Source organism: Paramacrobiotus metropolitanus, unplaced genomic scaffold (genome assembly GCF_019649055.1).
Source record: "Paramacrobiotus metropolitanus isolate TYO unplaced genomic scaffold, Prichtersi_v1.0 Parri_scaffold0000230, whole genome shotgun sequence".
Lineage (NCBI taxonomy): Eukaryota > Metazoa > Tardigrada > Eutardigrada > Parachela > Macrobiotidae > Paramacrobiotus > Paramacrobiotus metropolitanus.
Window position 1 is genome coordinate 104,660 of NW_026570450.1, and position 10,538 is coordinate 115,197.

At 45.2% G+C, this 10,538-nt stretch overlaps 2 protein-coding genes across 5 annotated transcripts; one reads left to right on the top strand and one right to left on the bottom strand.

The window, feature by feature from the left end:
* Positions 1-674: 674 nt before the first annotated feature.
* LOC129601343 (uncharacterized) lies at positions 675-4,772 on the bottom strand. 4 transcript variants are annotated; one of them, XM_055500138.1, is made up of 7 exons: positions 4,467-4,772; positions 3,686-3,774; positions 3,100-3,423; positions 2,763-2,924; positions 2,501-2,689; positions 1,623-2,223; positions 675-1,125 (listed from the first exon to the last, which is right to left on the bottom strand). In XM_055500138.1, the coding sequence occupies exons 1-6, from the start codon at positions 4,484-4,486 to the stop codon at positions 1,652-1,654; spliced, it is 1,356 nt and encodes a 451-aa protein (XP_055356113.1). In that variant the 5' UTR covers positions 4,487-4,772; the 3' UTR covers positions 675-1,125; positions 1,623-1,651. The 4 variants fall into 4 exon arrangements, with proteins under 4 accessions (XP_055356113.1, XP_055356112.1, XP_055356111.1 ...); XM_055500137.1 differs by having other exon boundaries at positions 2,501-2,686; positions 3,686-3,777; XM_055500136.1 differs by having other exon boundaries at positions 3,686-3,777.
* A 3,480-nt stretch (positions 4,773-8,252) lies between these two features.
* LOC129601362 (uncharacterized) lies at positions 8,253-10,108 on the top strand. The gene is made up of 2 exons (XM_055500159.1): positions 8,253-8,786; positions 9,941-10,108. The coding sequence occupies exons 1-2, from the start codon at positions 8,253-8,255 to the stop codon at positions 10,106-10,108; spliced, it is 702 nt and encodes a 233-aa protein (XP_055356134.1).
* The last annotated feature ends 430 nt before the right edge of the window (positions 10,109-10,538 follow it).

A 10,538-nucleotide genomic window follows, 5' to 3' on the forward strand; every position in this document is an offset into this window, starting at 1 on the left:
CTCCAAATTTCCGTACTCGACTACACCACAGCCACAATGCATTCCCTGGCCGTTATTTTCACCGTTCTTGTCAGCGTGACCTTTGCCACCGGTGCCTTTCCACCGGCGCAGCGCTCGTCCCTGGACTACGCCATCCCGTCGACCCCAATAAACCACTACTGCAACTTCAGCGTCTACCAGTTCTGGGATGACTTCAACAGCGTGGAGCTGTCCTGCGGCAACACGTGGGACAGCCCGCTGGATGACCTGAGCTTCGACTGGGACACCACCAACTTCTACGAGGCGATGTATCTGCAGCCGGGCCGCAACCTGTCCAACGCCGTCCAGGACGCCCTGCAGCAGGTGAAACGCCGCTTCCACAACGGGACCCTGTTTGTGGACGTGGAGGTGGACGGGTACCATCCGCGTTCTCCGCAGATTGTCTACAGTAAGATTCTGGCGGTGCTGGAGATCGGGAGTGGTTGGGTGCGACCGCTGCGGGGCGAGGATCAAGTACGGATCCGGGTGTCGCGGGTTGGGTTGAAGATCCAGCCGGATGTGGTGTTGGGGAAGCAGTTGAGTGTGATGGCGGTTCATACGGTTATTCCCGTTACGCATGCTTGATATAACTGATTTTTACATGCTTGCGCGAGGTAATTGTGCCAATACATGCAAAGAATGCCAGCAACACCATCCAGCTAATTAATTTTATTCTGTCAACACATGCAGAGATTGCGAAATGTTCAAACTATTAAAAACCGCTTTGATAGAAACTTAAAAAGCGCATGCTTTCCTATGAAAAAAATTGTAAAAAAAAACAGAAGACCAACTATGGAATTGAAAACCGCATGCACCCCTCATGCAGATGCAAAGGCACAATCTAAACTCTGCTCTATTTCACCAGTGGAAGTGTCGTTCATTCACAAGGCGTCTAGACAAAGTTGGCGCATTCCGCACCGTGCGCCCGGTAGGCGGGGATAGTCGTTTTCGATGCGAAGGAGACCATCGGCGTTTTCACCGAAACCGGCGTGTCGGTCAAGAGGCAGGTAGCGGACGACACCGACGGCCGGCGTGGCATCGGGGTGTACACGTTCTCCACCGCTTGACGCCGGGTCGGATTAACTATGGGCGACGATGACGGTGTTCCTGTCGACAGTAAAATGCACAGTCAGTACAGCAGGCACACAGCAAATTATCCAGAAGCAAAAGCATAGTATTATAAATGCTTAATGCATTCGAGCACTGCCACGAAGTATACTTAGTAATCATAACCGAAAGCGTAAAATTTTTAATGCTTGATATAGTCGAACACTGCATCCATGAATCCATAATCAAAAGCGTAAAATTTTAAGTGCCTAATGCATTCAAATACTGCATCTCTAATAATGCGAAGTACATCTGAAGACGAAATGGTGACTAGTTGGTCACTGGTTAGGGCTATAATACAGGCCAACTAATAAACCAGCCAAACCGATTTCTGCAGGGCAAGCTGTACAGGATGTACAGTGCGCTGCAGGATGTACAGTTAGAAGTACAGTACATACAATAAGTGCAGTTATGAGACGGATCAAACCAAGATATTATGTAACCGAGGCAATTTTTAGCCGTAAACTGTAGGTAATACTCAGATCCGCAGGCTTTACCTTGCATCCTGCGCCGTCGTCTGTCTGGATTATGGCGTCTTTTCTCCCAGACAAACATGATCACAAAACACACGGAGAGCAGCGCAATACCCACGCACACCGTCGCGATAGCCACCAGCAGCCAATCCGGGATGTAAGGAGAAGGCCGTGGTAGGGGACTTCTTCACATCGTCCAACGCCGTACGCGGACCGGTAACTTTCGGAACGATGGCGGCGTCCGCTTGAACCGGTGACAGCGTAACAGCACCCTCTGCGTCGATGGTTTTCCACTGTGGAACTGGCCTCTGTGGACTCCACCAGCCGGCCAACGTGGAATCCACCGGAACCGCACTGGGCGCTGTTGTTGACGTGGCAGTTGAGACGGGACGGTCAGGATCTGCAGTAAACTCCGACGCAGGTTTATCTGTCGCTAATGCGGTTGCGGGTGACGGTTGGCTGAATGGGGTTGTTGCTGTGGTAGTTAATGCAACAGGATCAGGATCTTCCGCCACTGGAGATGCAGGAACCACAGTCGCTTGTGCGGCTGCGGATGACGGTGTGTTAATTAATGGATGTTGCTGTGTTTTTTTCCGTTTGGCAGCAATTTTAGTTCTAGGCCGAGCTGCAAAATTAGTTACCAACGTCAAGCGATGATAGCAAAAGCTTTCTGCATCACGGTCAATTTACGCTTAAGTGGCTTGTCGATTCAAACACATCTTTAGTAACATGATGTAGTAGACGGCAAATTATCGCACAATCTTTTTTGATCCAGATCGCTCGTTACAGTATGAGAACAAAAATGAAAAGGGGACAGGCCACCTTTCCGCCGTAAATTGCTTCTCGTATTCAAAATCCGTAGGCGTATCTTAAAGTAACATATAGGTATTATCTTTGATTACCTTTAATATTCAGCTGGAAATATGGCAGCGTAACGACAGGGCCAGCAGTGTTCCCCAGTCCTTCCGTGTCATCTTGAGCCTTGCAGGTGAGGTAATCCTCAAACAGATTCTCCGTAGCCTTAAAGCGCCACGTAACGCGACCGGTCTTGTTATCCTTCGTCAACTGACAACCTTCAGGAAATCTGACTACTGCCAGAAGATAACTGTTGATTAAGCTGTACGAGACTGCAAGGGTAATGCGAAGGAGCTGAGCAGTACGTACTCGATGGCTCACAATCGATGTCTCTCATTTCGATGCGGTTGCGGTACCATGCCAGGGACGGTAAAGGCTTCCGGCCTCGGACGGAACACGCCAAACTGACACGGTCTCCGGCGGTAACTCGCACGTTCTCGGATGTAACTGGTTTTCCGTTAATCGTATAACCTGCAGCATTCGTCCACAGCTAGAATTTTGATCGCGGTACACTAACCCTTTTTCAAATTTTCATTTGCTTGACACTGAGACCCAAAGCATGCAACAAACTCGACTGGCAGACGGTTTATTTGATTAACTCCGCAACAGTATCGTAGAAATGTTTTTTTTTAAACACAGCACTTACTGACAACTCGTAGTAGTGCCCAGACTGTAGCGTTTCTCTGGTCCGGCTTCACAGGATCGGCCACACAGGTAATTCTGCCGGCATCCTCCGGCTGCACATTGCTAATGGTCAGCGTGTGCATTCCGGTGTGCTTGTGCGGATAATTCGGAGAGGTGACAGTCCAGCGCGGCCTCTCCGTGAAATCAATCGGCTTATCCTTGTGCCGCCAGTGTGTGCCGTTGCTTTTCATTACATCGCAGATGAAAGTAACAGTGTCGCCCTGGGCGACGGTGCGGTCGGGGAGTAGTGATGCGATCATGTCGCGGGCGTGTCCGCCACCACATTCTGCCAAAAATAAGGCAAATAAAGTATGAGACAAATGGCATGCTGTGAATAAAACGCGAAAACTGCACACTGCAAACAAGGAGAAGTCTGAGAAGACAAACATCTATCAGGAATGACCCATAATTCATGCTAACAGCTAACTCTTATGGAAACTGCAAGAAATTATTAAACAAAGAAATTATAGCTGTAATGCTCAAGAAATTGCAGTACGGCAATAACATTACGTCAATCCAATTTCAGCGCATGCACAGGTTCGCCTTACCGATAGCTGGAAGTAGCGCAAACAGTAATCCGGAAAACCAGGCAGAATCGAGCCACTTTGATTTGAGCATGGCAATGTGATAGTGAACCCTACTAACGGAATAAAAATATTCGATCATCAGCAGGTTAAACGAAATCACATTCTTGACAACAGTTAACGACAGCTTTGTCAATGCTTCCACAGATTCATTGAAACTGACATGTGTTGCCACCGCTAGGCTGGAGTTGCGCAGTTTACACATTTGTCAGATGCGTCCATACATCTTTTCACGCTTTACCGGTTACCCAAGACACATATTCCAAAAAGCCTGTAAAAGTTCAAGAGCCACGAGCATGCCCAAAAGCGCGCGGCGCAAGTGAAGTATCGGTAGCAAATTCAGGGGGAAAAAGGGTTTGTCTCGCTTTGAATTAGGGATAAGTTTGGGAATTGCTACCGTGTCCAGCTCCGTGATTCGAGGTTTGACTTGGATGAGTCAAGCCTCCCGTAAATCATTCTTAAATTTGGGATTGCTCTGCTGCGAGTATTTGCAGAATTGCAGGTAAATGCAATTTTAGACTTTGCACTGTACAGTACAAAAAAGCGGAATGAGGGTAGGAAACAGGAATTAATAAAAGTCGGTGGTCCACACCTGATCGCGACGCGATAGCAGGCACTAGCATCAGCAGCACTACCATCACAAGAATTTCATCGTTCTTGGATCGTGCTCAAGGTATCTCGCCTTGGAATTTATGACAGAAAGAAGTCTTGCAAATAGTATTACCGAAGTCGACAAAGGAGTCACCTGGATGGTGCCAACGTCATAGATGCCGCTCGCGGCACGATCAAATATCCTTCGTCAACGGCGGGTTTGCCACGGGCAGATTGGCAGAAATGCACTCTGACTAGAAGTCCTGACGTTGCTGATAAGTTGATAACAGAAGGCAGAAAATGTTATAAATACCGAATTACCAATTAACAATAAAGCGAAAACGAGAGCCAGAAAATTGGCTTCGATCCAACGAACCGTAATTGCTTATTAGCAGGTTAAAGTAGGTTCGCAATGCAAATTTGCGTTTGCTCATAATGGGTATATACAGTGACAGCATTAAAACCAATTTACAGATCATCACGCGTAACGGGCAGCTCGCGCAGCGGTCGGGGAAAACGAAAATTGTTAATATACACTCTGCTCCCTGCCAGAAGGTGTACCTGCTCTGGTGTTTGACGCAGTGCCTCATGACGTTTTTCCCAAATCGATTGCGTTTTTCCGATCGGTAGATCTTATGATTCTTATCTTTTAAAACGATCTTCTGATGTCTGGTTGAATTAATGGAATTGACGTTGTAAAGAACGCCACAGTTCAGAAACTCTATTGTAATAAACTTGTTTAAAAAGAGATCGTGATTTTGTGCACCAAGTCTTGTTTCGTCACTGACATCTCATGTTCGTCATTCTGCAGTAAACACGCAACAGGTACTCTAGTGGTTCTTTAACTTGTAGTCATTCTCTTCTACCTTTTTTACCATGTGCATGCACACTAAACCACACTGTTTACCAGTGTCAATATTTATAAACACAAAATGCATGCATTTTGATGTTTATATACTTGAATGCACTGAGAGAAAGAGGGCATCAACAATTTTTTTTAAAAAACACGTGACCAAAAATCACGAGGCAAAAATTACGTCATCCATACCGTACACCGATGCCTGCAAGGGGAAATCGCTTGCATAATATGGCCTTCCCTGTACTGTTCAAGTCATCCGTATGGATTTCCACGTCATAGCTGAACAGGGATTTTTATAAGCGCTACATTTATAGTAACTGCACATGTTGCTAGTTAAAAGTCGAGTTAGCAAACGTATCTCGAAATGCGTATAAGTGATTACACTCACGCTGCTCTATATTCCTGGTAAATTTTTTACTGTTTTTTTACATGAAGAATTCACAAAGCCATCAGAGCCAGACGTTATAAAAAACGAATTTCAAAGACTTGGCGCGGGACGCAGGTGGCACCGCCCAGGGTGGCACCGTGATTTGGCTTGTGTGGCACCATTTTAACAGATTTCAAAATTTTTCATCCTTTTAATTTTCAATTTTCGGGCGCAACTATGGTTGCAAAAATCCATACGGTTGACTGGACAGCACAGCGAAGGTGTGTAGTATGCAATCGATTTTCCTCCATATTAAACAATCAGGTTCAGGTGCAAATTTACTACTGGCCAGCATTTTTCCTGATTAACCACCATCCGCACCATTAACCACCTAGTTGTGACCCTGGATAGCATAAAGAGACTTTCAACCGAACTCCTCGCCGAAGGGCTGCTTTGCGTACAAACGAAGAATCTTAACAACGATATGCAGGAGGTAATACTTAACCGTGCAAGTTGAACGTTTTCAAGCTTTTACACGATGCTTGGTTTTTAGAGATACTTCGCACAGTGTCGACAACTCGGTGGATCTTGTAATAATCCAACTGTTGAGAACATGCTGGCAATTTTTCGAATTCTGTCGTGCCACAATATGCAGAAAGTGTGCGAGCGATCAAAGACGAACATCGAACCAAGTGACGATGAAGTTGTTATTGGTTCAATGAATATTCTGGATTTGTCCGAAGAGTTTTCAAAAAAACTCGAAGCTGCTAAAACCTTGGCCCTGATTTCCCAATCTGATCCAGTCACTCCAGAACTTGAGCCTTTACCGGAAGGTGCTCAACTGGATAGCATTGTGAAAAATGTGGTTTACTATCTGAGCGGATTCACAAATAAAAGAAAAGAGCTGGAGGCTGAAGTTTGTGACTCTTGTCGTTCGGAGTTATTTTGGTTAGATTCCTCGAATCAAACTCCTGATTTTGCCCAACTGACCGAAATGAAAGACGATGGAGGTTTGAACTTCGTTGGAGTTGTTTTTTATGAAATGATATGCAGTCTGGAGCAGATAATTCAAAAACACATTGACGAAGTCCTCTACTTTTCTCCGCGTCAGTCACTTCTCGCATTCGCTGAAAGATATGTCATGGAGGATTTCGTTGCCAGAAAAAGTAATCTGCGGTCTCCATGCCTTGCAGATTGTTCGTGGAGTGAAATTTTTCGTAAAAGTGCATTTTATTATTTCCAAATAAGGATCCATTTCTATGTTAAGTTGATGAACGATAAGGTTGGCAAAAAATGGTCGAAAAGTGCCGAATCTAAGAAGCGAAAATTGAAAATTCACACGGGTTCATAATTAGTTGCAATGAATGTTGCGGGTTAATGTTAGTTGCAATGAATGTTTTGGGATTTGTTTTCATTCCTTGTAAATAGTTATTAAAATCGGCAGACGCGATACGTAAAGTTGCGTGCGTGAAATAAACTCCGTAGGGTTTACGTAGCGTAGCGTATCGATCAGCGTATCGATTCCCCGACCGCTGCACGAAGTGCCCGTTACGCTTGATAACACGTAAATTCTATTCAGAGCTGTCACTGGATATACCCACCTTGGTTTGCTGCTGTCCCCAATCGCTCGCGAGCATTTCATCAGAACTGCCAGTGCCAGGATAGACTGATCACTGATGAAGTCACCGGACCACCGAAGCCACTGAACTCGTGTTGCACCACAGAAACTGTGGCTGGCACTGGCTGCCACCCGGGAAGAGAGCGGCCCAAACCGTTACGGCTTACAAAAATTGTTATACTGTATCGTCATAATTTTGCTAAATTATAGTAATTATTGTTATGCAGTTTGTCCATTATACGAGCATAGAGTCTATTGTTTTTCTAGTACTACCGTAATACTTCAAGCAGAAAAAATCTACAAAATACTTTTTAATTTTTCGTAATAGCCAAATCTTCTTCTGTATTCGGCTCATCGGCTGTAACATAAATAAGACTCATGCTTTCGCATACTATATACAAAACTAATTAGGTAATTATGCAGCACAGCAGTACTAACCAATTACAATTGTTCGTTACGCACGCACGAGCCAAACACAGAAAGAACTAAACCAAAAAGGTACTGCCGGTTTTCGGGTATACGAGTCTCCAAGAGGTCTCGAATCGCTACTCGTACTGTAGCAGACCGCATTTTGCTTTTGCCATGGATGCAGGAACGCTTGTTATAATACACCGTGCGCTTCCGCGTAAAAATTGTGCTTGATTGGTTTAGTAGGACAAGATAAAACTGAAAAGAACGCCTCAAATGCTTTCTCCTTTTGTGGACAACACAATTATCTATTTATTTGTAAAAAGGTAGAAATGTATCGCTATATTCGCCGGCCCAATCATCCGTGCACCACTGCCGCACGACTGAGCACAAGTAATCAATCGGAAGAAGACTCGGAACCAAAAATCGTACAGCAGAATAGTAACGATCTAGTCACTTGACAGTAACTTGATCATGACATACATAATCCGAGCGCGCAATGGTTGTATTTTGCAGTTGCAAATAACCACAGATAGCGACGCAAGGCGGTTTGAAGTTTGACAAAAATCAGAGAATGTATACATTGACCGCTTCTTTCAATCTGTCTCCGAGTAATAACTCTTCGGTGTCGGAGCGTTTAAAAAACGCGACCTATACACAAGCGCCTTGGCCAGATGAACTGATCGGGATGACGGCTACTGCTATCCTTCTGAACATCGCTGTTCTATGGATTCTGCTAAAGGAGAAATCTCCACGAACACCATTCAATGTGTACATTCTTGTGATGACATTCAGCCACTTGCTATACCTTGCCCTCACCCAGCTGATGACCATTCTCACCATTCGCTACACCAACTGGCTATTACATCCTCCTGTGTGTACGCTGCATCTGTATTGTCGCTACGTCATCGTGGTCATCACGGTGCACAATCATGGGATTATTACGCTGAATCGTCTGTGGGCGCTCTTCTGGCCGCATTCATACCGTCAACATCACACTTACACAGTAGCGTGGTTAATCTGCTTCACTATGGTAGTGTACGTCCACGTTATCTCCTTGCCGGGAATCATTCTGGATGCGGTCTATTATCGTCCGCCCGGTAGTGTGTGCCGGATCAACGCCGCCGCGCAGCATGGTTGGACCATCTTCACGGAGATTGTCGCGTTTGATGTACCAAAACTATTCGTTCCGCTGTGCTATCCGCTGCTGTTATGGAAGTTTGTACAGCGAGCGCGGCAATTTCACCAGGGGCCACGAATGAACAGTAATCCATCAGCGTCCAGACCCGACCGGCGATACGATCACTTTACACGTCCGTTTGCCATTCTGACCTTCTACACGAGCACGGCTACGGTGTGCTGGATACCGGGCATTGTGTGTTACACCCTACTGGATTTCATGCCTAACGCAAAATCCCGATTTCCAACCTTCTTCACAGCCGAAGCGTTCATTTACCGGCTGCAGTCGGTTCTTGATCCGATATTATTTTGCTTAAGCTTGGGGGCAGTACGGACGTATATAACTCGCCGTTTGTGTTGGCAAAAGCAGGCTTCCACAAGCGTTGTCCGTCCATTGAAAGCAAGTATCCCGGCAGCGTCACAATAACGTTCAGCCTGGCTTTCTTGCTAGTGTGTTTTCTTTGCTTCAAAGTGCGGTAAAATGGCATTGCGACCTTCGAGTGTTCGGCCACTGGTTTTGTCTGGACCAGTCATACGTGTTAGTAGTTTCCGATTTGCGGCAAAGTAATTAGAGGAAAGCTGAGGCGAAACCTAAGCGCAAACGCTATAAATACTGTATCGACCCGAATTCTGTCTGAATCCAGTAATTAGTTTCCTGTTTCCGGAAACGAGAAGGTTATTAGTTCGGAATCGTTGCTTGCCGGTGGATGATTAAAGTGTATAACGAATTAGTTCACTGGCGTTTAAAGACACGCAACACCGTTCTTTGATTTGTAAGCACAACCCAAAGTACGAGTAACATGTCAACGTCTCAATGACACTGCAGTTTGGCATAGTACCGAACCGATATCTCGTGTGCCGCGGCAAAATCAAAAACTCGTGTTATCTACCGTATAAAAGTGGACGTTGTACGCTTGCTTTGCGGGACAGTTTAATTACAGGTTCTGATTAGTCTATCTGTGTCTTGCAAATACTACAATACTTCTACCGTCTACACATTAAGTCAAGCACTTAATTGGAAAGTGCAACAAAAAGAGCGTTTTTGGATCAGACATGACATTTTCTTCTCATTGTACCACACTATAGCGTGCTGGCGGTGCTGCAGATTGTTAACTTGCGAAAATTATTACTACTAGTTACTACTTGGCGCAGTGAGTGGAAAATAATTGGGTACTTTGCTTTCAATTTGCATTGTAGGGTAATACTATTCACGATCAAAGCTATAACCGCATTTACGAGCAAAAGCTTGACTACCATGCTATTCCGCTGTATAAGTACCCGTCTTTCAAGAGGAATGTTCTTATTCTTAAAGAAAACGGCGCCGTAGCGTACTGCAGCACTCATTCGGAATCTACTTCGAGCTAATATTACCCACGACCTTTAACTGTGTCGTGGTCAGATCTGACATTAATTAGCTCAGAATTTCCGTCATGATTGCATTTGGTCCCAGTTATGCATACCTCAGGTACAGTTCTAAAGTATTTATATTTCTTTTCCTTATCCGCCGTATAAGACCGCAATCAGGCAAACCGAGACATTCTTCAGGCAAACCGAGGCACTACAGGTAATTTCGAATTCGTTGGTAGCCTTACCAGTGAATCGAATCTTACCAGTGTTGTTAAATCTTAGTCTTACTGAATTTTAAAGCGTTCAGTCGCAAGGTCGAAGTGTTTGGAATTCGGGTTTAATTGACTGTACACCAAAAGCGTACAAAACCTGTTTTCTCTAGAAAAGCTCGTTCAAAGAATAACCTCACACCGTTAATGTCTCCATGCAATGCTGGTGCCTACTACAG

What these genes read in the sequence shown, in the direction of transcription:
- LOC129601343 (XM_055500136.1), bottom strand. Translation starts at nt 4,486, where the DNA reads ATGACGTTGGCACCATCCAG. An exon ending in GGCACTACTACGAGTTGTCA is followed by an intron (nt 2,925 to 3,099) that starts GTAAGTGCTGTG and finishes CGAATGCTGCAG; the next exon opens with GTTATACGATTAACGGAAAA. An exon ending in TTTCCAGCTGAATATTAAAG is followed by an intron (nt 2,224 to 2,500) that starts GTAATCAAAGAT and finishes CTAATTTTGCAG; the next exon opens with CTCGGCCTAGAACTAAAATT.
- LOC129601362 (XM_055500159.1), top strand. Translation starts at nt 8,253, where the DNA reads ATGACGGCTACTGCTATCCTTCTGAACATCGCTGTTCTATGGATTCTG. An exon ending in CGCTGCTGTTATGGAAGTTT is followed by an intron (nt 8,787 to 9,940) that starts GTACAGCGAGCG and finishes TTTGCATTGTAG; the next exon opens with GGTAATACTATTCACGATCA.